Below are 25,685 nucleotides of genomic sequence, written 5' to 3'. Positions count from 1 at the left end.
TCCCGATTCAGCGAGGCTCCTTTTTTAACGACCCCCACGCGGTTCAAGCTTCAAGTCCAGTTTGCACCAAGGATTGTAGTTCAATGGTCACAACAAGATCAGCCACTCGTGTAGTCCGCAATGACTCCCCAAGAGTAATGGTTTCAAATCCAGAAAGGCTTGTCCTTCAAGCTAGTACTAGTGACGAGGATTCAGAAGACCCTGATATTACTCCGCGCCACGTCAAGAAAAGATCCAGGAAAAGCGTGGGCCACCGTGCCAAAACAAAGTTGAAGCGCCGTGGACGACTCGACCTAATGCCTACCATGAACTTGGATATTCTATTTCATGTCAGGCTCGAGCCTACAAATTTTTAATGCAAGGCTCATGAGCTCATACAGATACTCAGTTTTCTCCTTCCAGTGGACCTTTTGAATCTATCCCGAACCAGCAAGGACTTCCGAAATTTATTGCTGCAGCGATCATCCGCTTCTGCTTGGAAAACTGCCCGTCTCCAGGTTGATGACCTTCCCGATTGTCCCCAAGACATGAGTGAACCACAGTATGCAAATCTTGTTTTTTACCCTCATTGCCATGTGCGACGAGCCTTATCGAAAGTTCCACCACCATTTCTCACCAATGTGTACTGTAGGATTGCGACAGAGTTGTCCGATCTGTTTTATGGCCACTTCGGGCACGATACTGCCCCAGATGCATCGGTGAAAAGTTGGTCATCTTGGCTCAGGCTCGTCAACCCTTATATTTACACTGCGCATAGCACTCTTGATCAGTGGAGCCCACGAAGCAGCATCCCATGGACGGTAAATATCAATTCATATGACTTACCACATGCCAATATATACGGAACGGGTAGGCCTACCTTGATCTGCATCACCGTCACATTCGTCTTCTTACGACGCTTCAGGTCGACCCAAGCAACTGTTCCTCAAGAAGGCATTTGATGAACTGCTTGCCGAGCACTCGAAGACGCCAGCGGACGAGCTGGCAGCTTTGTCGTCTAAGAAGCGAAACTATGCTGCTGAGGTTATGAAAGTAGGTCGTTGAACTTGTTATACCCTAGTTATGCAATTACATCTTCATTCCAGCATGCAGAGCAATGTCAGCAGTGGTCACAGTCTGTCGCAAGTTCTCGCAAACATGAACTTGACGCCATTAGACGCGGTCGCCAGGACGAGTATGTTAGCTACCACTTTTTTTGTATGCTCCAGCCTTGACTGATTCGCAAACTTAGTATTGTGATTCGCCTTGCTGAAGCAGGCTACGAGCCTGAGTTGGACTATGTGAGTAGATTTTGGTTGCAAGATCATCTTGGGACATCGTTCAAGGAACCAAAACCTCTTAATCAAAAATGTGAGTATATCATCGAATTGTTAAAATTAGGTATACATCTCCTTGCTACCAGCGTGGGATCGTATGCGCCCAGGTTTGATTACAGCGCTCGATGATGTCAGGATCCGTCGCATAGAAGCTAAAGTCTACGGTCCTCGGCGCCAGATTCTGATGGATGAATACAAGAAGTACCTCCAGCGCCCCCCTCCCCCGGACGCAGCATTTGACATGATGCCACACGCTGTTGATGTTGCAGAGTTCGACCCCTTCAAAGTTCTCATCACGTCACCTGAATCAGCCACAATTACCGCGACTTCATTCATCTCTGCTTTTCAGCAGCTCCCGAAATTCATATCCTCCTGGAGAGCCAAAATCGATTGCGAATTTTTAGACCTGATCCGTAGTCCACAAAGCGAGGACGATAGTGGAAGACAGGAGGATGCGGATTGCCTGCAGCTGGCGACCGCTGTATTTATTGTTCAATCTGGCAGTGACCGTCGTCTACTGATGTATCCCGAAGTGCTGTCGTGGCCTGGATTTTTTGCCCCGGCATCCATCACACTGGATGACGAGGTATACCTTCTACAAGTGAAACAGTTCGGGTGCCGGATGTGGTCCGCCGTCAGACATCATCCTCGGATCAGTATCTTCGAAGGAACTGCAGCTGTTGTTCAGGCCGCCAGTCTTGACCCGAAGACTACGCGTCGAGAGGACATGGATCGACTGGATGCTCGCTTTGCATGCGGAAAGTGTTCCACGCCGGGCAAAAAGGTGGTTATGACATGGGACATGGCGGTAAATGAAATTTACGCGGATTTTTGCGATCATCCATGCTCATCGGTTTGTCGTGACAGGTGATGCACAGCTATCGCTTGCATAGAGATCTGCAACCTGAAGAGATCCAGTGGACAATGATAGAGGGTGACGAGTTGGAAAATGTCAAAGATTATGAGAAAGAAGGCAAACCTCCTGTGAAGGCAAATGCTATCGTGTATTGCGCCTTGTGCCAGCATCATGTGCGCGATGCCATGTCACTTATTTTCATCCAGAATCATCTGGTTGAGATGTGGGTCCTTTCCTCATTGGAAGTATATTTATGCTAACACTGTCAACAGTCATGGGATTCCCTCGGATAAGGCAGAACAAGGCGCACACTACATTCCTGACCGCAATTCAACATCTGTGATTTCTATGGTTGTGGACAGCGACGGCAATGTATCAAACCATACTGATCATCGCTTAGTTCCGTCGTACTCCAGCGGTATAGAAATCCTTTACTGGAAGAGTCACAGTCACTTGGTGTAGTACATAATTCATATCCGCCTCATACTCTACAATCATCGCTGAATACTTATTGTACAAGATTAACTATGATCTGAACATACTATACTTTGTTGCTACTTTCTTCTGAAGGCTTGCAACCACCGGAATCACCACAACAGCGCTTGGGAGCTGTACTGGGCTGCTGCATGACATTGGGGATAGGTTGTTTTTCTGCGTTCGGTTCCTCCTGTCCACAACAGCGCTTGGGAGCTGTACTGGGCTGCTGCATGACATCGGGGATAGGTTGTTTATCTGCCCTCCGTTCCTCTTGTCCACAACAGCAGCCGCCATTGAATTTATCATTACTCGCCCACCTAATCATCTTAAAGCCCTCCCAACCAAAAAGCATAGCAATCACGATGGAAGTCGCGGAGTCGACCCACCATCCGCCACGCCAGACACGGTATATGAGGGAACCAATCAATAGCGCACTGCTAAACTGGATGCACGACAAGGTACAAAGCGCCTCGCCGTTCATCGTACTGGAGTTTAGCGCCTTTGCAAGGTAGCGCTTCGGTATCCAGAACAAGAACATGATGAAGGTAGCACTCGCAGCGATGATGAGTGATGCGTTAGATTGACTGGGGTGTTCATGGGCGATAAGGGAGGCGATGGATGTACCCACGGCTGCTAGGGCAAGCATTGCGAGGAGAATCCCTATGCCCAAGGTTGCTATCCTCTCTATCCTGCTGTGTGTCAGCGAACGGAAGATGGCAGATGGGGAAAGCATGCAAACCTCAGGTCTTTAATCATTCTAACTTCAGATCCATCGTCGCTTTCTTCACCAGCTTTGAGTCCGTTCATAAATCTCCAAACCACGAGTGAGGCCGAGAGCACTTCGATTACCGATTGAATGCCAAAGAAGATAAGAGAGTGCGAGGACGATTCTGCACCAAAGACCACGGAGACGACGCCTTCTGCGATATTATAGATTAAGCTAGCGATGCTGATGGCGATGGCGCTTTGCTGCAAGAAGTGGCGTGAAACCATGGTGGTGTAGGGCTGACGCGTGATTGATCGGTTTGGTTGTTCTTATAACGAAGGACTCGGAGCAGATAACCCTCTCGCGTAACTCTCGCTGCGAATATAGCTCATGCGGCGGCCGCCAGACTACAGCTCACGGGTTCAGTACCTCAAGCTGGCCCCTTGAAATGCTATTGGATGTTTGCTACCGACGAGCCCATTTGTTATCGGACATGTTGCCACAATTTAGAGACCTAGGACGTGGTGATCATTTTAGAGGGTATCAATTTGAATCATGAGATTATTATCGACCGTGTTCGACTCGGACTCTTGAATATGGAAATTTGTGTTGTCAACTTGTCATACGTATGTTATGTTTCGTGCTACGGAAGTTAAATCAATAAGTAATCAATAGAGTAGCCTATACTTAATCTGACATTCGAAAATGTTTTGTTATTGAGACCCTCTAGAGAATTGTATTTTCTCGAAGACTTGAAGCTGCAGTTGTTGAGCGCATGAAGTTCTGCAACTCAACGTGCTTGGAGATCTCGCCTTTGGATGATAGATCGAATGCCATCGAAGAGCAGGTGAACTTGAAGTCTTGAACGACTCGGAGCGATGCTTCCGGCTGCTGTGCAGACTCCGACAAGAAAGTCTCTATTGGCACACGAAAAGAGCGGACTGCACGTGGAGATACACAGGTGATGACTCGGAACGTTCAGCAGTACCTTTCGATTCATATAGATGATGTCTGGCACGCTTGTGAACTTGAACCTTTGACATCCCCTTAGTCCCTCAGCCAATCTCTTGAGATAACTCCTTGTTCCCCACGTCTCCCGTGTTTATTGAGCGCCGTTATACATGGTCATTCGAGTATACCACTAGCTAGGTAATGATGCCATCAAGAGTCAAGACAACGTCGCAAAGTTGGACTCCGAATCGGGTCATAACATCACGTGCCGAGGGGCAAAGCTTACGTAATACAGGACGAAATTCGCGAGCGCGCGTAACACGTATTCAAATTTCAACTGCAGGGACGATATTTTTGAGTATCTTACGACTCTGTCTTGTCCCAGGCTCCAACTACCAGGCTCGAGTCTAATACAGTCTCCATTTTTAGTCTTTTTCTACTCGGCTTCAGGCACACATGGGAAGCTCAAAGGAATCTTCAGAGGATCAAGACCTGGCAGAGTTGCGGCGCAATTTAGCCACCGGAAACCAGACAGACACTGGAGATGCTAGCTCCGCCAGTGAGTTGCTGATATGCCTTGTGTTTACTGATTGCTCAACTGCGGGGTGATGTATAGTTCCTTCCGTAGTATGCTATTGCCTAGCGTCAATCATGATGACAGTCGTGAACAAGGTCACAGGCAACATCCTTTCATCATGCTCAGTCTCTGATAGCGTGATTTAGTTCGTAGTGTCTGGGAGTCAATTTAACATGACTTTTCTGCTGCTATCAATGCAGAGTATAGTCTGCGTTGCGTGCGTGATCGCAGCTAAGAAGTCGGGTGTAATATCATTCCGCGATTTCGACATGCAAGATGTCAAAGCATGGTATCCCATCAGCTGTCTGCTGGTCAGTGTAATCTATACCGGTTCGAAAAGTCTGGTGAGTACCACCGAACAAGAGTCTCAATTCGTACGTCATGTGCTAACAGCCTCGCCGCAGCAATACCTCAGTATACCCGTTTATACCATTTTCAAGAATCTGACGATTATACTTATTGTACGGCTATTGTTCTTGGTCATGAATATATTGAGGCTTACGCGAAACTAGGCATACGGGGAAGTCCTGTGGTTCGGCGGACGAATTACAGCACTTACGATGGTCGCCTTCATTTTTATGGTGAGTGGCCTCATGATTACTCAAGTGGATAGGGTTTATGGGCCGATTTTATGACAGGTGTTATCTTCTATATTGGCCGCGTTTACGGATGTCAACAATGCCATAGGTGGCACCGAGAACATTCCACCAGCGAGCGCCGCCATGGGTATTGGTTTAGACATGATGTCAAACATGGTTTCTAGGCTGAATGCGGGGTACGTATGGATGTTTGTGAACTGCTTGATGAGTGCTGCCTACGTAAGACTCCCTGCCCTGATGGTGTCCCTGAGCTGAATGTCGGCTTCATTGCCTAGGTTCTTCTTATGCGCAAGCGCATAAAAGTTACTGGCTTTTCTGATTGGGATTCGATGTTCTATAATAACTTGTTATCGATCCCTGTCTTGGCGGTGTTCTCTATTGTTGTGGAGGATTGGGGCTCAGAGAACCTCGTTAGAAACTTGTACGACGCCTCATCACCAGCAAGACTGCAGAATAGTTACTGACCCTTGCTTGATCCAGCCCACTCGAGACACGCAACGTTCTTATGTCCGCTATCGCATTTTCGGGTGCGGCTGCAGTTGGAATTTCGTATTCTACGGCATGGTGTGTGCGCACCACGAGTAGTACCACTTATAGGTACGGATACAGGGCTTCTAGTACTCTAAGCAGGCCCCAGCTAATGACAACCACAGCATGGTCGGAGCTCTCAACAAACTCCCTGTTGCGGCTTCAGGTATGCTCTTCTTTGGTGATGTAGTAACAGTCGGATCGGTGTCGGCGATCGGAATGGGGTTCTTTGCAGGAGTCGTGTATGCGATAGCGAAGAACAACCAGAAAAAGATGGAGAGCCGGCCTCAAGCAACCACTATCATACCCCTGTCAAACAGGTAGAACTTCATCGGCAAGTGCACATACTTCTCGATTTCATCATATCACGGTGTTTCTGTATATCCCGAGCATCTTGGACGGACCAATAGAACTACTTACGTTAGAGCTCATAGTGTGGTCTCTCGCGAGCTGCCGAACAAACGCCATTTGATGATAGTGATGGGGTTAAGAGACAAGAGGTGGAGATGATGGGGTAAGGTCCACTTTAAACCCGGAGGTTTGTTCATGATCTTGAGAGCCAAGATTATAAACATGTGCCAGTGAAACAAAGATACATGCTGTAGGATGTGGCCAATGCGGACGGATCACTGCGGATTACGGCCCTCTCGTGATTTCATATGGTCCGATTAGATTATTTAGGCTAAGCGCCCAAATCAAACTGGTGATAATCAAAATCCCCGCAAGTTTGAACCTGTTAGCTTTGTACTACCTACCATCTCACCATCCCTGACTAGGCCAAGCTCTCTAACAATCTCCCACTTTGCTATAGCATTCTTTTGACTTCTAACCAGCATGGCTACTTCGACTCAGTTACCGCTCCACCCGCCGAGGCTGGCACATACGTTCGTGGGGACGCCCAGCGCCCCCGGTACGCCAGTGCACTCTATTCAAACTATGAGAAGGAAATCCGCTGGTCACAGTGGTCCTCTCACCAAGATTCTCGTCGCTAATCGTGGTGTGCGCTTAGATCTGTCTTAGATGTCTTCCGTCGCTTAGATATCTCATTTACAGGAAATCGCTATTCGAGTTTTCCGTACCGCTCATGAGCTCGCTATGCACACCGTCGCGATCTACTCGTTCGAGGATCGTCTCTCGGCTCATCGTCAAAAGGTATCTGAATGATACGATGCTTGATCTATCGAACGTTGCTCATCAGACATCAATTAGGCCGATGAAGCGTATCAAGTCGGCAGGGGGCTGACCCCCGTCGGCGCATATCTTCGCCCAAGAAGATATCATCCGCATCGCTCTTGAACATGGGGTTGACATGATTCACCCTGGGTGTGCTTCCTTCATATCTCCTCCGCTATATTTGGCTGACTATTGTTCAGGTACGGTTTCTTATCTGAGAATGCTGAATTCGCTCGCAAAGTTGAGCAGGCTGGGATCGCATTTGTTGGGCCAACGCCCGAGGTTATTGATGGTCTTGGCGACAAGACGAAAGCGCGTACACTTGGTGGGTGATTGCTTGAAGATCGGTTCCATATATGCTGACTAGAATGGTCCCATCAAGCTATGAAGGTCGGTGTTCCAGTTGTTCCCGGTACACCTGGCCCGGTTGCCTCATACACGGATGGTGATGCATTCATCAAAGAATACGGTTTCCCAGGTCTGTCGATATTCTCCTTTTTGCTTCCTTCTGACGCCATTTCGCCGCATATAGTCATTATTAAAGCTGCTATGGGTGGTGGCGGCCGCGGAATGCGTGTGGTTCGCGAGCAATCAAACTTCAAAGATGCGTTCGAACGTGCCGTATCTGAGGCTAGATCAGCCTTCGGTGATGGTACTGTCTTTATCGAGCGTTTCCTTGAGCGTCCCCGTCACATCGAGGTCCAAATCCTTGCCGACGGTATTGGCAACACGATTCACTTGTTTGAACGTGACTGCTCCGTCCAGAGACGTCACCAAAAGGTCGTCGAGGTCGCACCTGCAACCCACCTCCCCGAGGAAGTGCGTCAGGCCATCTTGTCGGACGCGATCAAGCTCGCGAAGAGCGTCGGATACAGGAATGCTGGAACCGCGGAGTTCCTTGTCGATCAAATGGGAAGGCACTACTTCATTGAGATCAATCCTCGTATTCAAGTTGAACACACCATCACTGGTACGATTTCCAGACATGAATTAGAGTGCTTCTAGCATTGCTTACTTGAAATGCAGAGGAGATTACTGGTATCGACATTGTTGCGGCCCAGATCCAAATTGCTGCCGGTGCTACCCTACCTCAGCTTGGTCTGAGTCAGGAGGCCATCACCCGTCGTGGGTTTGCGATCCAGTGCCGTGTTACTACGGAGGATGCGGCTACTGGTTTCCAGCCCGATACTGGCAAAATCGAGGTGTACCGCAGTGCTGGTGGAAATGGCGTTCGTCTCGATGCGTCCTCTGGCTTTGCAGGTGCACAAATCACGGTATGTGTTCAACCGTATCTTGCGTTTGGAGCCATTCTGAACTCGTTTCCCTGGGCAGCCCCATTATGACAGTCTGTTGGTGAAGTGCACTGTAAGTGGCACAACCTACGAAGTTGCTCGCAGAAAGATGTTGCGTGCCTTGGTCGAGTTCCGTATTCGCGGTGTCAAGGTAATTGCCCCTTAGTCTTCGTATGGAAATGCGTCTGACATTGCCGATAGACAAACATTCCCTTCTTGTTCCGTCTCCTCACCCACGATGTCTTCATTGGTGGCAAGACATGGACCACTGTAAGTCATCACGTAGAAATAAGGATCTTAAGACGCACTTTTGAACATTTGCATCACGTTAGTTCATCGATGACACCCCTGAGCTCTTCAAGCTGGTGCAGAGCCAGAACCGTGCACAGAAACTCCTTTCATACCTTGGTGACCTTGCAGTCAATGGAAGCTCTATCAAAGGTCAGACCGGCGAGCCAGGCCTTAAGGATGATGTTGTCATTCCCAAATTCGATAGCCGTGACGGTCCGGATGGCACACCCCTTGACACTACGTTCCCTTGTGAGGTTGGATGGCGCAACATTATCGTCGAGAAGGGTCCCGAAGCTTTCGCAAAGGCCGTCCGCGAATACCCTGGAACGCTCATCATGGACACAACTTGGCGTGATGCGCATCAATCGCTGCTCGCTACCCGCCTTAGGACGATTGACATGGTCAACATCGCCAATGAGACCAGCTATGCCCTCGCGAACGCATTCAGTTTGGAGATGTGGGGCGGCGCTACCTTCGATGTTGCCATGCGCTTCTTATACGAAGACCCTTGGGAACGTCTGGTGCGCGATTTGCGATATGTTGGAGGAGCTCGAACTGACATTTGTACAGCGCACCCTGCGCAAGCTAGTACCCAACATCCCCTTCCAGGCTCTCGTTCGTGGAGCCAACGGTGTCGGATACACAAGCTACCCGTGCGTACCGTCTCATTTCTGCCTGATGTCCGGCTGATTTCGTGTAGTGATAATGCGATCTATGACTTCTCGAAGAAGGCGGTCGAGAATGGTCTTGATATCTTCCGAGTGTTCGACTCGCTGAACTACTTTGGTGAGTGGTACCATTACCGAATAGTCTTGATTGTTGACGTATTTCCATAGAGAACGTGAGGCGAAGTGAATCATTCTCATGAAATTCTACTCACATTCATTTTAGATGAGACTCGGTATCGATGCCGCTAAGAAGGCAGGAGGTGTTGTTGAGGCTGTTGTCTGCTACAGCGGCGATGTCGCAAGCCCAAAGGAGACCAAATACACTCTGCAATACTACCTTGACTTCGTTGAAAAGCTGGTGGAAGAGGGAATTCACATCCTTGGTGTCAAGGACATGGCTGGTTTGTTGAAACCTGAAGCTGCGAAATTGTACATCGGCAAGCACTTTTTTGTACAATTTGCACACGCTAACACATTTGTAGGCTTATCGGCGCGATCAGGGAGAAGTACCCTGACATTCCAATCCACGTTCACTCACATGACACGGCTGGAATTGCAGCAGCTAGCATGCTCGCCGCGGCGGCAGCTGGTGCTGATGTCGTTGATGTCGCCATTGATAGTGAGTTGCTGTCATCTGCGAATGTCGAGCTAGATGTTCAAGAATTCCAATAGGTATGTCTGGTCTGACATCACAGCCCTCAATGGGAGCCGTGTGCATGGCACTTGAGCAAACGCACTTAGGGACGGGCATCCGCTACGCCGACATCCAAGCGCTAAACTTGTATTGGAGCCAGGTTCGCATGCTCTACAGCTGCTTCGAAGCCAATGTCCGGGCCTCGGATTCGAGTGTCTTCGACCACGAAATGCCAGGAGGTCAATACACGAATCTCATGGTGAGCGTGGTGTCTGGAATGTATTTAGATTTAGTGGCTGATCGATCATATAGTTCCAAGCGTCGCAATTAGGTCTCGGCACACAGTGGACTCGTGAGTGTCTTTCTTATCAGTTAGTAACTTACGTTTTTCGACTTTCCAATTCCAGAAATCAAGCAGAAATACATCGAGGCCAACCAACTGGTACGTTATTCTGCGCGTCATTTCCCACTCCATCTGAATCGTTCCCTTCAGTGTGGCAACATTGTCAAGGTATGCAATTATCTGTTTAACTTCGTGCAAACCCTAACAGAACCGTTAGGTCACGCCCTCGTCTAAAGTAGTTGGCGACTTCGCGCAATGGATGACGTCAAACTCGTTCTCCAAACAGGACGTCATTCAACGTGCAGACCAGCTAGACTTCCCCTCCTCTGTTGTCGAGTTCTTCCAGGGCTATCTTGGACAACCTGTGGGAGGTTTCCCTGAGCCACTTCGTTCGAATATTATCAGAAACAAGCCAAGAATTGATGGACGTCCTGGTGCAACTATGGCACCCTTGGACTTCAAGAAGATCAAGGCAGAGCTCCGCAGCAAATTTGGGAAGCACATCACGGATGCAGATGTTACCCTCGTATGTCATGTATCCCAAAGTATGTCGTGCCTTGCACTCCCGCGATGCATATTCTGAAGTCATGTTAACTCCGTCAGGTCTTCGAAGAATATCAGGGCTTCCTTGAGAAATATGGAGATCTCAGGTGAACCTCATGACGCCGTGTGATGATCAAAGATGGATTTATCCTTTCCCCAGCGTTCTTCCCACGCGGTACTTCTTGGGGCGACCGGCTATTGGAGAGGAGATGCACATCTCGATCGAAAAAGGAAAGACTCTGATTATCCGCCTGATGGCCGTGGGGCCTGTTGTGGAAGGACGTGCCCAACGTGACGTCTGGTTCGAAGTTAACGGCGAGGTCGATAACAATAGTATATGACATGCGAAGATTTTGCTGACATTTCCCCTGTACCGCAGGTTCGGGCTGTGTCTGTCGAGGACAAAAATTCCGCAGTAGAAACAGTTTCGCGGGAGAAGGCGACGTCTGACCCCGGATCAGTGGGTGCACCTATGTCAGGTGTCGTGGTTGAGGTCAGAGTGAAGGAGGGCCAAGAAATTAAGAAAGGCGACCCTCTTTGCGGTAAGGATTATCCGCATTCTTTGATTTTCTATCTGACACGAGCCTTTTTCGTCTAGTACTGAGTGCGATGAAGGTATGTGTGAAACGCTTTGAAAATGACGACCTGCTGACGTTTGGTTTACCACAGATGGAGTCTGCTGTTACTGCACCTGTCTCTGGTCATATTAAACGCGTCGTTGTCAATGAAGGCGAGCCTCATTCATTTTTCCGGAATACGGAGTTAGCTTAACAAATCTGTATAGGTGACTCCATCAATCAGGGCGACTTGACGGTGGAAATCGTCCATTAAGGCAAGAATCTTCTCCAGCATACGCGAACTGTTGTCTCGATTAGTTGTATCATAGTTCATGGAATATCAAACTATTACCGACGGAATCAATGGTGTTCCTGACGGTTATCTCTCAAAACGTTAACAGTACGCAGGGACATGCAGCAAAAAAAGATCCGTCCGAATAGGAAAGACAAATCATTGGTCCTGGCCAGGTTCACGGGAACCAACGAGTTTGCCCCTAGCTTAGGTGGCAATAAGTGTTGATACAAAACTTAAATGTTTCATCATATCTGTGTGGAGTTCCCGAACAACATCCTATACAAACATAGATCAACTGACAGCCTGGCACGTTGCAATTTAGCGAGTCAAACTCACCTGCGCAGTCTGAATTTCTGTGACCAAGTCAACTCCAGTACCTGCCCAAACCAACATTTTTTCAGGATCCCTATCCTGTGTTGCCCTGTTGAAATTCTCTCGAACAACTTCGATGTCGACACCATCATCTACATCTTTCACTGTCTTGTTATAAATGGCACGACCGTCAACACCTTCCGGCCATTCCAAAGTTCCCCTAGCACGGTCAAATGCCATCGTGCGCACTGTGGCATTGCTACTGGCCATAACAAGCACATTCTTTTGCGCCTCATTATACAAGCTCTCTTTCGTCATCAAGAATCTAGTGCCAAGCACCACGCCAGAGACTCCGAGTGCAAGAAGAGCGGCAACGTGACCGCCGGTTGACAATCCACCGGCTGCAAGAAGTGGCGGGCCATCTTTGTGCAGCACTGCCAAGATAGATGGCACCAGCGTGAGAAGCGGTGGAGCGGCGCTATACCCATGCCCGCCAGATTCAGACCCTGCGACAATGCCCATGAGAGGAAAGTTCAAACCAAGCTTAAGGAGGTAGGGGAAAAACCTTGTGCTACCAAGACGTCAACTTTCCAGTCCTGGATGGCAATGAGAGCCTCTTTCGCTGAGGAAACCTGTACAAATATTAGAGTTTTCTGCCCCCGTCCGGAACTCGCATCATAAGAGCGAATGTAGTCGATCCATCGATCTATACTGTTCCCGAATGCGAGCCAGATGGCCTGAACCCCGTTCGAAAGGGAAACGTTAAGCAATCCAGCGGCAGAGGCGGGATCTTTCTCCAGTCGCCAAGCCAGATAACCCACACCGATTGGGAGAGGATCTGTATCGGATAGGAGAAGTTGCGCGCGAGCTAATGATAACTCTTCTTGAATTTGAGAAGAGGTCAAATATCCTTGATGATTTATTTAGAAAGTTACTCTCTAAAGGCGTGATGGTCTCCACCTGCACCGACAAATCCAAATGCTCCGGCAGCGGATGCCTGGGCCGCCAATGCTCCACCACTAGCCCCTGCCATGGGGGCAGCTACTATAGGGGTAGGTATACCTGTAAGTCTTCAAGCTTCAGACATGCAAATAAGGAACAAGTGAACACACCCACCCATCAGGACGGTGAAATCATTATGAATCTTCGACATATCGAGCGACACAGTACTAGTGGCGAGAACGAAAGCGTACTATAGGTCTATATATATGTATTGCGTATAAGTAATTCAAAAATGCTGTCGGGCGAAATCACCGACGCTAAATCATTGTTGGACCGGCAACTGACAAATGTTTCGCAAATCTGTCAGCATAATGTTTCAGCTGCGGTAGAGATCGTGCAATCGCCGGACAATCATATGAATAGAAATTGGTTATGTGCAAGCTGTGAATATTTAAATCGGTATTCAGCTGCAGTACTTACCGAGTGAATGGCGTTCAAGACTCAAGCTTGCAAGCTCAATGGGGTCAGATATTTGGTATTGTTTGTAGTCGTCAACTCTATCTCATTTCTTGTCATCGTCTGCATCTACAGACCATAATCCTGATCGACCATCATGGTAAGTCCTGATCAGAGCTTGTGCGCATGTTGTCTGATTATCTTTCCTCAGCCTCCCCCAAAATCCAAAGGAGGAAAAATGCTGGGCCTCATCAATTGGAGGCTCAAAGTGACCATCAATGACGGACGCGCGTTGACAGGCCAAATGCTCGCATTCGATAGGCATATGAACCTTGTCCTGGCGGACTGTGAAGAATTCAGACGCGTTCGACCCAAAAAAAAGGCCGGAGAAACTGAGGACACCTGCGGAGCAAGAGATGAAGCGCACATTGGGGCTTGTGATTTTACGAGGGGAGACAGTTGTCAGCTTAAGTGTCGAGGGGCCTCCACCAGTTGTAGACGAGGACAAAAAGAATGCGGTACGTTATGCTCTGCTAATTCTGAAATCAGGATCTTACATATGTGTTGAATTTAGCTGCCCGTTGGCCCTGGTCGTGGAATGCCGGCCGGCCGAGGAATGGGAATGATGCCTCCCAGTATGTTAATTAAGCCCTCGACGAAAATATGACGCTTATTATTTATTTAGTGGGTATGCCCCCGTGGGTCGTGCTCCAATGCCCTTTGCTCCACCAGGCATGCCCGGCCCCCCTCCTGGCTTCCGTCCTCCTGGTTTCCCTCCAGGTGCACCATTCCCCCCACCAGGCTTTGGTGGTCCCCCTCCCCCTGGGTATTGTCCTTTATTTAATTTCAGTGCACTGCTGATCTTAATTATTTTCCAGCTTCCAACCGCCTCCCCAGTGAAGCTATTGTTGCTCCTTGTTGTTTGATCATATTTGTTGTGCACGGCAGACGAAATCCCGAACGTAGAGGTGAAAGCAGGGCAATTGCAAGTAGTTTTGCCAAAATGTTCGTACGTTCGCAATAAGTACCTCCGAGACCTCTTAACTCCGAAAGGTTTGTTGTTGTACATTTCACTGACAAACCAACAGCACCGTCTCATATCGGTTGCCAGTTGGAGTCTGCTCATATTACTGGTTGTAGAATGTACAATTTTTGAGGGTTCTCCTTGTAAAGATGTGCTAAGTTGCTGTCTAAAAAAATGATGAGCTTCTCAGTTCTCAAGGCTATCTTTGGAAATTGCCTTCAAGGCCATGTTCTTCCTGGGTTTGTATTATTGTATCTGATATCTAAGTTCCTTCGTCTGGTTAGGGGAGACCAAGTTTGGGCATTGCTGCTAATCGTTGATGGAAGAGACACGAGCGAACATAGCGCTTTTTTTAACATTCGTTGGAGAACTTAGTCCCCATAGATAGTCACTCCTTATCATTTACTACAGTTGCCAGTGTCATACAAATTCCCGAATTTGCATATATGCGCAGTTCTTACATACAACATGGTTCTGTGTCGTTGATCAAATGCCTTCCTGGGTATGGCTGTGATGTCTTTTTTAATTTTGCGCTACTTCTATTTTTTTCTTCTCCTGAGTGCCTTCATCTTGTTTATGGAGGTTGATATGATTGTCAGTCCAACTTCTTTGTTCTTGTTCTTGTCAAGGTCAACTTGAACCCTCACCGAGATTACCCCGAGTTCGTGCTTCACATCGTGTCATTGCTAGAACCTTTGGTGGCCGAAGACCGTGGAATAGATTCTTCTATCAGCGCTGTACCGTTCACGAGTGCCAATGCACATACCATAGCTGCTGCAGCTGCTAGACTATAGCAAGTACTGCGAGTGTTCTATTTCCATATCCCGGCGCGTCATAATGATATCGATATCGGAACCATTCAAGTTGGCCACTAGCGTGGAATCATATACCTGTTCATCTGCCCCACCTCCACATCTCGTGGTCAACCCTGGACTTCCAATTCAACGTAAGTTCGTAATGCGGCGCCCTATGTGCTGATTTCGAGCCACCATGATGATGGAACATATCATGTCCTTCATATCAGCGCCGCCACTCCTAACCAAGATCAGGAAGAGGGAAAACACGACATCTTCTTTTGTTTGATTGAATCCTTATCGTCCTCTCACCTTGAGCGATACCTCATTGCCATCGTTGGATTGATTCTTCGTATTCTGACTATCGTATCTCATCCTCTTGGACCTTCGGTTTTTGGGGGTTCATCTCGGTGAGCTGTCCATCGTCACACGTGTTATCGGGTTTTTGCAATTGCACGAACTTGGATGATGTGCTGCGGGAGTCAAACACAATCATGTCCTTGGCGCAAGAAGTACGCATTGACGGGTATGATAGACCACACTCGCCGAGCTACTGTTTCGACCTGCTTAGAGTCTCAGACTCCAAGGGTATGTTCGTGACATCATATATGTGAAATTTTGACCTTGCGAGCCACTCAGACTTCTGCAACTAGAGAGCTGCGGCTGATAGACGAGCATCGTGACTACCGTCGCAACGGCATGCAGCCCATAACATCCGCCGGGCCGTTTAGAGCCAACTTAACTTCTTATTCCGCTGTTATTCGCTCTACTGCAATCAAGCTTGTTGGCCTTATCAATGACCCCCAAAACGTTACCTTCCCAGTTGGTCCCAAAGCGGACTAGTTCGACGACTGCGGAGGTTGTTAAGACCGCGCATGAAGCACCTGACTTGGTAACCCCTTGCCAAGTACCCAAAAGTTGAAATTCCTTGAATTTTAGGTTGGCACAGTAATTTAACATAGAGCCTTGCAATAGCAATAGCAAGCTCGGGCTAGACAATGATGAATATCGCGCTTCAATCACGCTGTCGGTTTGTGCTTGTTTGTCTTGGGCGACGCCACGCCAGACGTATACTATGTTATGTAGGTGCAATCAATCGGAGGCGCAACTTGCTGTCATGTGGCTGGAGCTTGATGCGCCATGTCCCCTGACTCTTGTCTGATATCTGATTCGAATCAGTTTTTCTGGCCAAGGTCCGGGAGCAACATGTTATAACTCCCGACGCTCGGCCCGTGGGCAGCACAGGTTCGTCGTTTTTTCATTCCGGAACAGAGGTTAATTGTTGTGAAGAATTCCCAGACCCTGTTTAGGTGCCCACCGTTCGGCATTTTATTGGATTCCGGTTGGGGTGGATGACCTCGGATGTTCAACGTCGAATCCTTGCATCTCTTCACTCCTTCACTTCGCCTAGCGACCAATGGAGCGCCCTGGAGCACCTCACGTAGGCGTGCTTACCTTTATCTACATGGATGTATATTCTTCCGCTGCCGACGCTGCACACGTGCGGAAAGTTGACCCGATGAGCGTCATGAAGTTTCAAGGCACTTCGTGCAAGTCGCGCAAATATATGGATATGCGACCTGAGAGATATGACGTGCCGGCATATCATGATGGGCCTACTAGTATTCATCCCTGAGCTCATCTATGAGCCCTGATCGGACATAGATTCACGGTTATCATGGCTGCCAGCTGGCTGGCGCAAGTTTTTTGCTCGGCAGGCCGGAGCTTGCAAACGACATCACGCTAACTCCGCCCAAAACAATTGTGCTGAAGTGTCGCTGGTGCCTTGGTGGACTGTTGCGTAAGCAAACCATCTACATATGTCGTGACATCATTTAACCCGGGTGCTTATCTGATAACTCGACTCCAGAGTTCATATGTATTAGCGTATCGCGGATCCCACACCAGATACTCGGGATGGAGGTTGTATACACAAATTGGCGATGTTTTGATTAACCAATGCATGACCAATTACTCGAGAATGTTCTACTTGAATGTTCTTCGCGACGCTGATACTTCTTCCTTGAAATTCCTTCCAATCCAGGTATGCCACCTAGTCCAACTGTCATATCTATTGCGACATCATGATATGATTACCGTACATTGACGAACACTGGTCTAGTGACAGTAGTCCCTGCAACGGTTATCTTTCAAGCTGCGAATTTGAATTCCTGGTGTTTCCAATATGCTCTAACGTGACATTATCGGTCTATTAAAATGCTAGTCAGTCAGGACGCGTTCACTCGATCCCAAAAAGGCAAGAACAAGGATGAGCGCCTTGGCCCTTGGCGCATGCACCGGACATTCCAATAACGGACATGTAACAAAAAGGCCCCAGTCTCCCGCCCCCGACGCCACCGGCTGGCGGGACAGTCGCGACACTAACTTTGGTGCTAGCTGCGCATCACGAGCGGGAGGTATTCTTAGACTTAGCTAACCCTCGCATTAGTTAGTTAGCTTGGCAATTAACCTTTGACCGTCACGGGTGCGGCAGCGCTTTGATCGTCATTATCAAGATGCACTGCTTGCCCTGTCAAGAGTTTCCATTCTTCAGAACGTACATGATTACATCCTACTCGGCTTACTGGATAGCCTATAATCGTAATCCCGCCATCGGCGAATCTTAATTTGCATTAGCTCATACGGGATCGAGGGAATGTGATACCCTACTACAGATAGTAAGTACTTGAGCAAAGCCTGATCTAAAGATCTATGCGTGTCAAGTGCGTAGAGTGCTATTGTTGAAAGAGCGCCGTGAAATTTTTTTCATGAGCGAGGCGGTGCCCGAGTTGATGAGAGGCGTTCTGGCAGGGTGACGGGCCGCAGCTGGTACTTTCCGACTACACCGTGTTTGCAATATCGTTGGTTGGTTGAATGAAGGTGTCAAAACGTCATCTAATGGTAATGGCTTATCACCATCATTTATGGCGTGAATGCATGGCTGAGCGGTGCAGATACGGTTTCTATGCGCAGTCTTCTGTGGGAGAAGATGCTGCCTTGAGTCTTGGTTGTTAATGTGTTTTGATACACGTGCAGCGTGTTATACTACTAGCTGTTCTGACATCTCTGGCGGTTGGCTGTATTCTAAGAATACCACAGTAGCATGCTGGCAATCAGGAAAACGAGAAACCGAGTGAAATTCAAGCCTAAATGTATCAAGGAGTGAGAGAGTAAAGTGACGAGTACTGAGCGTAGGAATAGTGCTGTGAAATAGGACACGAACTCGGTTAGTAGCTAGGTTTCATTAATATAAAATCAATGAATGCCCTCGGAATCTTCCCGGTTTGAATTTTGAAGGACGAAGAACGGTCCCCAAAATAAACTCAAGGATCATCATCGAGTCTTTCAAGGTTTGTCACCGATAGCGTTGGCCATGGCAGCATTAATATAAGGGTTCGTTTTCATCGCGAGAAGTACAATGTCCCATGTCGTTTAGTAAATCACCAAGCGGAAACGAGTCAAGCTGCGCAGTACGCAGCTAGGAGGCTTAGGCGAGTGCGTAACTTTCCGTGTAAGTGGAGACGTGACGCATGAGAGTCAAGTGGAAGCTGAGCGATACTACCAATAAAATTGGAGTCATTACGGTAAGAGCGGATGATTCACGATCCCATCACTAGAAGGTTCTAGACTTTGATCATGCTACTCATTTGAATTATCATTCACTATTCATCCGGTGGTTTCATAGTTGCGAGATGCGGACTACTAGATCCTCTTAAAGCCATAATACGCAGATTAACCACCCTCACGGTCTTTAATCGGATACTCACAAAGTATAAGGACTACCAGCCACGCGGATAAAGTAAATTGGTATTCTCGAGAACATGTTTGAGGGTTGGAATCAAAGCGTCGGTAACTGCCGAGATTGCCAGCAAAGCGATGGCCATGGCACTGACCACTCCTTATTATTAAGTGGCCAGATATATCATAAACCCGTTGAAATTGTGGCCCCCGCCACGGAAGAATCTAGCTAGGACGTGATTCTTCCACGTACGATCAACTCAATTGAATACGCTTCTCGCCTGTATTCAAAACGGGCAAATCATCGAGTCACATAGAACCGTGATCAACATTCGGTAAACTTAACCGAGTTACTTCGGAACAGAGCGCGGTCCCATCGTCCGCGTCTTATTTCACCGGTTAGATGAAACGCGCATATTGCACTAACGATGTACATGATGTTATAATTTACTAATGCTTACAAGGCGAGGAGAAGCTGTACTTACGATACAAACCAAGGGCTGCTCTAGATCTGGGCCCTTGCATGAAAGCGCTCGTGTCATAATTTTCCTGCCGCAGGCTGTCAGTCCACTTGCGGGTTCCTCGCATAGGCCACGAGCTAGCAAGCATACGTACAACCATCCCATCATGATGATACGAACACCAAGTATCATAATCATCCGTAACGCACTCCAGGTTTCACGTACTTTTTTTCCCTTGGTCCCCAGGCTAGGCCCTCACCTCCAGGCACCACACCCATTAATCATCACCATCAACTTCCTCGAAACACAACCGTGGGTAGCTCATCATCCCAGGTCCTACGTCGACTTCCGACTCAACATCCCCGTGTTCTAACACCTTAACGGCGATTTCCAGCGATTTTCTCGCTTCACTTTGACAGCGAAACCCCGCGTTTTTCCAAGATGATTATAGAGTCCACGCGGCTATGGGAATTGGCCTCTCCCGCGAAGAGCGATGCTACTGTCACTGTCACCCAGGATGCACTCACGAGCCAAAGGGCCGACATTCAATTTAGACTCGAATGAATTTTTTTCTCAAGCTGTGCGAGTTGACAAGTGACAGGTCTACTGATGAATGAACTCTCTCCGCTTTCGTATGAGACAAATAGGGACGTTCCACTTGCCGCAAATGTACATCACACGAACTGTTTTGCCTTTTGACCAGTCATCGACTATCACTCGCTTCAACTCAAGCCACGTTGTAATTTTGTGCTCCTCTACCCACACTTGTAGAATATGTTTTTTCTTAGGTCTCGAGCATGATATTTTTGTTCAAACCATGAATTCCGCTTGGCTTCCGCCAAAATCTAGTGTACAATAAATCAATACGATATCCAGGAATGGTCAGGGGACGTGTGTATGCAAGTGCAACGAGATATCTATGTGTATATGCATGTATATACAATGTATGAGGAGTGAGAACGAGCGTGTGCGTGCGTGTGAAGAAAGCAGCAAAAGTGAAAAGATTGTGTTTCTGGGCGCTGCCAAGCAACGTCGAGAGGAAAAAAGTGGTGTACAAGATGCACGGAGTGTTCCTGGGTTTTGAAAGGGGTTATAACGAACAACAACCATGAGGGGTGATTTTGGGGGATATCGAAGTCCATAAGTCAATTGCGTGAATGAGCGCCTATCGGCACGAGGCGGTTTTACGAATATGCTGAGTGAGGAAGGGGGCGATAGTGATAATGAAAAAGACGCGCAGCACCTCATGGGGCGATAACACGACCACCGCGACGTCCTTGAACTCCCAATCGCTTCGGTGCCATCAGGAGGATGGAAGAACCGGTACCGGAGGAGGCAGAAGGAGAGAGCGATGGGGAACGCGTCTGAGGCTTATACTTCTGCTGGAAGTATTGGTAGTGAGCCTGTGGGACGAAACTCTCATCGTCGTCATCGTCGTCATCCCAGTCAAGCTCGGCAGTCCGGCATGAAGGGAAGACAACAGGTGTGGGTGTGTGGGAGTCGGTGGGTGTTGAACGGTCACGGTCATTAAAAATAGTAGCTTTCATAACAGGGAATTTTTGGCGTATCATAGGTGCAGGTGAAGGAGACTGCATGATCTTGGCTTTTTTTGAACGAGGCGGAGATGTCTTGGTGGATAAATAGGGTGGCAAATATGTTTTAATTTCCTCTATGACTTCTTCATTGTTGGACCTTGCATGTTCGCGGTCGCGGTGAACCCAGGAGCGAACGAAAGCGCCAATACCGAAGGGGCAGTCTTCATCAGGAGTAGCCACGAGCGGTTCGCTCAAGAGACTAGTAAGGGAAGTGCTTGCTTCGCTCGCGCTGGCAGTGGTGTTAGAGGCGGAGTTGCCATTAAAATAAGCGCAGTGCGTGCTGCGCGCGGGGGGAAGAGGTCGAACTTGTGCTGGCGACGACACACAGAGGGTGGGGACAAGTGCTGTAACTGAGGTGCGCTCAATCAACTTGGGCGTTGCCTGAGAACGGGCACGAGGTGAAGGAGAACGACGAGTTGACTTGGTGGATACTGAAGTAGGCTCTTGAGCCTCTGCGAAGGGGAGTGAGGGTGCGCCAGCAGGTACGTGCGGCGGGATAGCGGCAGCCCATTGGTGAATGAGGTGAGTGTTTGGTGCAGGGGTAGCTACTTGAGTAGCGAGCCTCGGGGAGGAAGATGCTGGTTGAGCATATGAAAGACACTCTGGGGAGCAGTATGGACCAGAGGCTGTAGTCAGACCATCCTGTAGTTGAAGTTAGATATGATCAAGGAGAATAGAGAAAGTTATAGTTACAATTCTGCGATCACAAGAAAGGCACCAGTCGACGTCCATCCCTTTGTAAATATGAGGAAGAGGAGAATAGCTTCAGGCTTGAGCTGAGCTCTGCGGAGGACTTGAAAATGTTCTGAGTAGGGCAAGGCAAAGCAAACTGCTTCCCCTCATTTCTTGTGAACGTTCTTATAAGGTCCCTTCTTCGTTCACGACACGATTTGGAAATTGAGATCGGAGATCTGTTGTTTATTAAACGAGTTAATTAAAGTAATTATTTAAATTGTTTATTTATTTATTGTGAAATTTGAAGAAAAGAATTTGAATTTGGATTTCTTCTCAGTGCGCTAGATAAGAAACTATCGTGGAACCACATACCACATCTAGTCGGCACTCCCCGGCGCCCTTTGAGTGACCGGTAAGCTAGAAGGAGGTGCTCCTAGTTCAACCGAATTCTTCAACGTTCCCTCCAGTATATAGGAGAATAGGTCAGATACGCAGAATATGGAAAACAAGAGGATGCCATCACAGGAACACACGGCACCGGCTATAGGGAAACGAACAGAACTAGTAATCATCCTAGCATCTCTGCACCCTGACTAGTGATCCTGTGACAGGAACCCAAGGTTCCGTATCTGAACGTTCAGAACTTGGGAACCTTGACTGGCGGAACCTTGTCTGCCGTAGTCTACTCCAAGCACTCCCACTCTAGTAGACAATGGAAAACGTTCTACACGTAGACTATATGGTATGCACTTTCAGTTCCAAGGTTTGAGCTTAACCTCAAATGTCCTCCCTTCCTCATTCCGCATGCAATTAGTTCATCCCATGATATCCTCTGCCACTGCGACAGTTCATGAAAAAGAAGGTTCCCCCTTCATTTGCGCTCCCGCTCTTATCCTGCCAATACGTATCTCCATGCTCAATCATCATCTCATCTTGGGTCATCCTTCATCGTCAGTGATCTTCCTCGTGTGACTTTTTTCCTGCCACTGAGGCCGACCGCCACCTTCCCAAGTCGACAAACATAGATTTTCCATCATTGATGATCTCCTCAACCTGACTTTTATGTTGCTTCTGACGCTTCTCCATTGACCTCTGGAATGAGCAGGAATGACCCTGCTGATAAGGCTTGGATACGGCATGTTCCTTGCACTAGTATCATTCAAAAACATCATGCATCATTTCAGTCATGCATATATAGTCGTCTACTATCACCTCCATTCATTTTAAAAACTTGTTCAACGCGCCCGCCGCCACATCAGCCATAGAGCGCTTCCAGCCCCCAAAGCCAAATAGATTTCCAAGTGGCGCTACAGGGCCGCCATTGATCCATATAAGCCGACGGCAACACCATATAACCCTTTCCGTATCTTTGTCTCCCACCCATTAATGATCCATCTTGGCTGTTAGCCATGATGTGACTCTATTTCATTGCTATGCTACGAGAAGTTAGTGGTGTGATATGATACGAGAGTTTGTGATTATTGTCTGATCGTCGGGTGACCTATTAGCTCATTCGCTAAGCCTTACGTTCTCTGTATGGAGTCAGGGCAATACTCTCGATCAACAGATGCGGCAGCTGCGTAGAACCATCAGAAGACCCTAACGAGACGTTATGATCTGTCATCCGGTCCCGACGCACTTATTGAACAAGCGCGCATACGTCGTACGTCCTTTCAAGTCAGGATTCTTACTTCGGATGATCATGCTGAACTTGACATGCGGAACGTTTCTCGTTCTGGTTCTAGTGCATCGCGTAGGGAGTTGATCATGTCAATGTTGAATTAGAATTTGCACTCCCCCCGTATTATCTCCAGCGAGGGTACTAGGATATTGTCCTATCATGCACCTCTCTTGCCAAATACAAGCATGCGGTCGTAGTTGCCCGCACAGAAGCTTCCTAATAACTGATTCAGGCTCGATGTGATAGTATATCACTGATAACTATTGCACATACCTTATCGTCAACTGTATGGTCCGCTGGAGCTTGGGTGGTCATTCCTTCTTGATATCGTGAATGTTCTCCAGGACAGCACCCCAAGTGGACGCGCAACTTTCCAAAATAGACTTCTCATTCAGCGCTAGTAGCATCGCCCTTCGGGTCCGATGCATATGTATCGGTGTTACCTAATCAAGGACAAAAGGACAGGGGTTCAGCAACTCGTCTGTTAACGGTAAGAGGGCGGGCTAAGAATTGATGCGCCGGGTACATAACGTAGGTGCGCAGGGGTACAGCGTCCTCAGCGAACAATGCAAGAACAAGAAGTAACCCCGCTTTGAGATAAGTATATTCTGGGACAACAATGGAGAAGTAACGTTTGAATAAGATTCAGCGACGTCATGTTTGACTGACACGGACTTGAATCAAAAATGTCAGCAGAATGCGTCGTGCTCAGATAGTAGGAATCAAAAAATAAGTCAGGCTTCGCCTCATCATACAAGTCAGGAAAGTCTGCGCAGCCAAGAATAAAACGATGAGAGCACATCCAGGGTATCCTGAAAATTTTGCCCCGCTCCACAGCTCCACAGCAAGTGAAAGAATGAGGCAACGCCGATCAAAGCCCTATCCGAGAGGGCAACTCACACAGGAAGTATTTTCCCTGCAGATAAAAGGGGAAAGTATGCGCAGTGCTCGAGCCAAATTCCTGGTAGAAAGGAGGTAATAAGCCACCCTGCCCAAATGAGCAGAGTATGAGGCTTAAAGCCATGCACTGGATTTAACCGTGTGAAGACAGATTCGCCGTGCCAACTATAATATGAAACAGAATCGAAATCGAAAACGGAAACAGAAAATGAAAAAGAAACATGAAGAGAAGTCCGCCAGCTCATGTCTCAATTGTCATGCCGTCCACCTCGCAAATCACAAAGAGACCATGACAACGCAACACAAGAAGATAAAAAGCCGCTTCTCTGACGCGCCGTTCTCCGCAATCGACTTGCCCGGATGCTGACAAGAAACCAGGGCGAGCCCCATGACTTGCGAACCCACACAGGGCAGCGTGCCAAGAGTTGGCGAGACATGCCCGTGGCACACGAACTGAGAATCCAAGAAAATGTCTAGGAACTCACATCTAGGAGCTCTCCAAGTTCCGCTGCAGTCAAATTACTAGCGTTCACATCGGATAAGTGCGCAGAATCGACCCTGTGCTGGCAAAGGTGTACCACGATAAGAGCGAGCGTTTGTGCTACCCGATGGGCGTTCGTCGCCCCTACGTTTCCTGCGATAGTAGTTGAATTTCTAGTGATGACTATTTTTTCACCGGGAACGGCTGTACGCCTTGACTTACCAGATATATCGAAGGGCAGATCCTCCTGACTGGCCACGGTATGGGGACTGGAGTGCCGTAAACGTTTTTGCGGCCGCTCTTCCTCCACACTAGATCTTCTTCGCAGGCTGCTCCAGACCATCGCTTGTGAGGCGCTTGAAGGTGCCGAAGGCACTTCTAGTAAGCAACGTTTGAGCTCAAGACGATACGGCATGGGCGTCGTATAACGGAGATGTCAACTCACTTGTGGTGAGAGTGTGGGCAAGGACGCAGACGTCTCCGCCGGGTCTATTCCCAATTGAAAGGTCGAGGCCCAGAGACCTACTGGTTGGCGTGTGGAGACTAGATATGAAACAGGCACTATCTTTTACGCTGGCAAGAACATTGTTTTCGTCTTTGGATATTCCGCCAATGTCGGTTTCGGTCATCATATGGCTTTGGGGGACATGAAAATAGGGATCGTCCCGAGTATCCGAGGGGACGTCAGAGACAGAGACTTCTTCGTCATCATCCCCCGTTTCCCTGGCATTGTCAATATGATTCTGTATGTCCACGAGGTATTGCTTCACGTCTTCTATAAATGATTGACGCATAGGCTCATTGTCACCCGGAGAAATTG

The 25,685-nt window shown here is 48.2% G+C and overlaps 7 protein-coding genes across 7 annotated transcripts; 4 read left to right on the top strand and 3 right to left on the bottom strand.

Annotated features, from left to right (window-relative positions):
- Window positions 1–37: 37 nt before the first annotated feature.
- Window positions 38–2,934, top strand: DFJ58DRAFT_755259 (uncharacterized protein). The gene is made up of 10 exons (XM_041388054.1): window positions 38–329; window positions 381–575; window positions 632–705; window positions 758–849; window positions 905–1,032; window positions 1,086–1,174; window positions 1,232–1,350; window positions 1,403–2,124; window positions 2,184–2,395; window positions 2,445–2,934. The coding sequence occupies exons 1-10, from the start codon at window positions 84–86 to the stop codon at window positions 2,632–2,634; spliced, it is 2,067 nt and encodes a 688-aa protein (XP_041250934.1). The 5' UTR covers window positions 38–83; the 3' UTR covers window positions 2,635–2,934.
- DFJ58DRAFT_181866 (uncharacterized protein) lies at window positions 2,674–3,828 on the bottom strand. Its single transcript, XM_041379080.1, has 2 exons — window positions 3,389–3,828; window positions 2,674–3,338 (listed from the first exon to the last, which is right to left on the bottom strand). Exons 1-2 carry the CDS (start codon window positions 3,640–3,642, stop codon window positions 2,714–2,716), a joined length of 879 nt encoding a protein of 292 aa, XP_041250933.1. The 5' UTR covers window positions 3,643–3,828; the 3' UTR covers window positions 2,674–2,713.
- An 817-nt stretch (window positions 3,829–4,645) lies between these two features.
- DFJ58DRAFT_755249 (uncharacterized protein) lies at window positions 4,646–6,712 on the top strand. The gene is made up of 9 exons (XM_041388053.1): window positions 4,646–4,865; window positions 4,923–4,978; window positions 5,030–5,227; window positions 5,288–5,344; window positions 5,396–5,464; window positions 5,522–5,701; window positions 5,758–5,903; window positions 5,963–6,079; window positions 6,136–6,712. Exons 1-9 carry the CDS (start codon window positions 4,763–4,765, stop codon window positions 6,332–6,334), a joined length of 1,125 nt encoding a protein of 374 aa, XP_041250932.1. The 5' UTR covers window positions 4,646–4,762; the 3' UTR covers window positions 6,335–6,712.
- Window positions 6,713–6,844: 132 nt separating this feature from the next.
- On the top strand, window positions 6,845–11,785 carry DFJ58DRAFT_712848 (uncharacterized protein; the record flags this gene model as incomplete). Its single annotated transcript, XM_041383892.1, has 26 exons — window positions 6,845–7,009; window positions 7,064–7,154; window positions 7,282–7,333; window positions 7,384–7,508; window positions 7,566–7,661; window positions 7,716–8,153; window positions 8,210–8,457; window positions 8,516–8,626; window positions 8,677–8,745; window positions 8,808–9,287; window positions 9,337–9,419; window positions 9,467–9,552; window positions 9,603–9,607; window positions 9,658–9,863; window positions 9,917–10,053; window positions 10,107–10,327; window positions 10,381–10,420; window positions 10,476–10,510; window positions 10,562–10,579; window positions 10,629–10,937; window positions 11,015–11,061; window positions 11,115–11,274; window positions 11,334–11,496; window positions 11,553–11,569; window positions 11,624–11,684; window positions 11,739–11,785. The coding sequence occupies 26 exons, from the start codon at window positions 6,845–6,847 to the stop codon at window positions 11,783–11,785; spliced, it is 3,510 nt and encodes a 1,169-aa protein (XP_041250931.1).
- Window positions 11,786–11,930: 145 nt separating this feature from the next.
- Window positions 11,931–13,541, bottom strand: DFJ58DRAFT_755236 (2-nitropropane dioxygenase). Its single transcript, XM_041388052.1, has 6 exons — window positions 13,377–13,541; window positions 13,235–13,318; window positions 13,079–13,180; window positions 12,684–13,028; window positions 12,143–12,624; window positions 11,931–12,082 (listed from the first exon to the last, which is right to left on the bottom strand). Exons 2-6 carry the CDS (start codon window positions 13,269–13,271, stop codon window positions 12,011–12,013), a joined length of 1,038 nt encoding a protein of 345 aa, XP_041250930.1. The 5' UTR covers window positions 13,272–13,318; window positions 13,377–13,541; the 3' UTR covers window positions 11,931–12,010.
- On the top strand, window positions 13,525–14,741 carry DFJ58DRAFT_755235 (small nuclear ribonucleoprotein). Its single transcript, XM_041388051.1, has 5 exons — window positions 13,525–13,676; window positions 13,728–14,034; window positions 14,091–14,151; window positions 14,202–14,342; window positions 14,395–14,741. Exons 1-5 carry the CDS (start codon window positions 13,674–13,676, stop codon window positions 14,414–14,416), a joined length of 534 nt encoding a protein of 177 aa, XP_041250929.1. The 5' UTR covers window positions 13,525–13,673; the 3' UTR covers window positions 14,417–14,741.
- A 5,595-nt stretch (window positions 14,742–20,336) lies between these two features.
- On the bottom strand, window positions 20,337–21,977 carry DFJ58DRAFT_909839 (uncharacterized protein). Its single transcript, XM_041395155.1, has 2 exons — window positions 21,822–21,977; window positions 20,337–21,770 (listed from the first exon to the last, which is right to left on the bottom strand). The coding sequence occupies exons 1-2, from the start codon at window positions 21,858–21,860 to the stop codon at window positions 20,778–20,780; spliced, it is 1,032 nt and encodes a 343-aa protein (XP_041250928.1). The 5' UTR covers window positions 21,861–21,977; the 3' UTR covers window positions 20,337–20,777.
- Between the last annotated feature and the right edge of the window lie 3,708 nt (window positions 21,978–25,685).

Source organism: Suillus subalutaceus (assembly GCF_016647625.1).
Source record: "Suillus subalutaceus strain FC151 chromosome Unknown DFJ58scaffold_2, whole genome shotgun sequence".
NCBI classification, from domain to species: Eukaryota; Fungi; Basidiomycota; class Agaricomycetes; order Boletales; family Suillaceae; genus Suillus; species Suillus subalutaceus.
This window is presented reverse-complemented; position numbering and strand designations above follow the sequence as displayed.

Bases quoted from the DNA above. Each gene is read 5' to 3' on its own strand.
- DFJ58DRAFT_755259 (XM_041388054.1), top strand. From the start codon at position 84: ATGGTCACAACAAGATCAGCCACTCGTGTAGTCCGCAATGACTCCCCA. The intron at 330-380 runs GTCAGGCTCGAG...GAGCTCATACAG, and splicing joins ACTTGGATATTCTATTTCAT to ATACTCAGTTTTCTCCTTCC. The intron at 706-757 runs GTTGGTCATCTT...CACTGCGCATAG, and splicing joins CCCAGATGCATCGGTGAAAA to CACTCTTGATCAGTGGAGCC.
- DFJ58DRAFT_181866 (XM_041379080.1), bottom strand. From the start codon at position 3,642: ATGGTTTCACGCCACTTCTTGCAGCAAAGCGCCATCGCCATCAGCATC. The intron at 3,339-3,388 runs GTTTGCATGCTT...GACACACAGCAG, and splicing joins AGAATGATTAAAGACCTGAG to GATAGAGAGGATAGCAACCT.
- DFJ58DRAFT_755249 (XM_041388053.1), top strand. From the start codon at position 4,763: ATGGGAAGCTCAAAGGAATCTTCAGAGGATCAAGACCTGGCAGAGTTG. The intron at 5,345-5,395 runs GTACGGCTATTG...ACGCGAAACTAG, and splicing joins ATCTGACGATTATACTTATT to GCATACGGGGAAGTCCTGTG. The intron at 5,904-5,962 runs GTACGACGCCTC...TGCTTGATCCAG, and splicing joins GAGAACCTCGTTAGAAACTT to CCCACTCGAGACACGCAACG.
- DFJ58DRAFT_755236 (XM_041388052.1), bottom strand. From the start codon at position 13,271: ATGTCGAAGATTCATAATGATTTCACCGTCCTGATGG. The intron at 13,181-13,234 runs GTGGGTGTGTTC...GAAGACTTACAG, and splicing joins TGATTTCACCGTCCTGATGG to GTATACCTACCCCTATAGTA. The intron at 12,625-12,683 runs GTTTTTCCCCTA...GCATTGTCGCAG, and splicing joins TGACGTCTTGGTAGCACAAG to GGTCTGAATCTGGCGGGCAT.
- DFJ58DRAFT_755235 (XM_041388051.1), top strand. The intron at 14,035-14,090 runs GTACGTTATGCT...TGTTGAATTTAG, and splicing joins ACGAGGACAAAAAGAATGCG to CTGCCCGTTGGCCCTGGTCG. The intron at 14,343-14,394 runs GTATTGTCCTTT...ATTATTTTCCAG, and splicing joins GGTGGTCCCCCTCCCCCTGG to CTTCCAACCGCCTCCCCAGT.
- DFJ58DRAFT_909839 (XM_041395155.1), bottom strand. From the start codon at position 21,860: ATGGACGTCGACTGGTGCCTTTCTTGTGATCGCAGAATT. The intron at 21,771-21,821 runs GTAACTATAACT...CTTCAACTACAG, and splicing joins TTTCTTGTGATCGCAGAATT to GATGGTCTGACTACAGCCTC.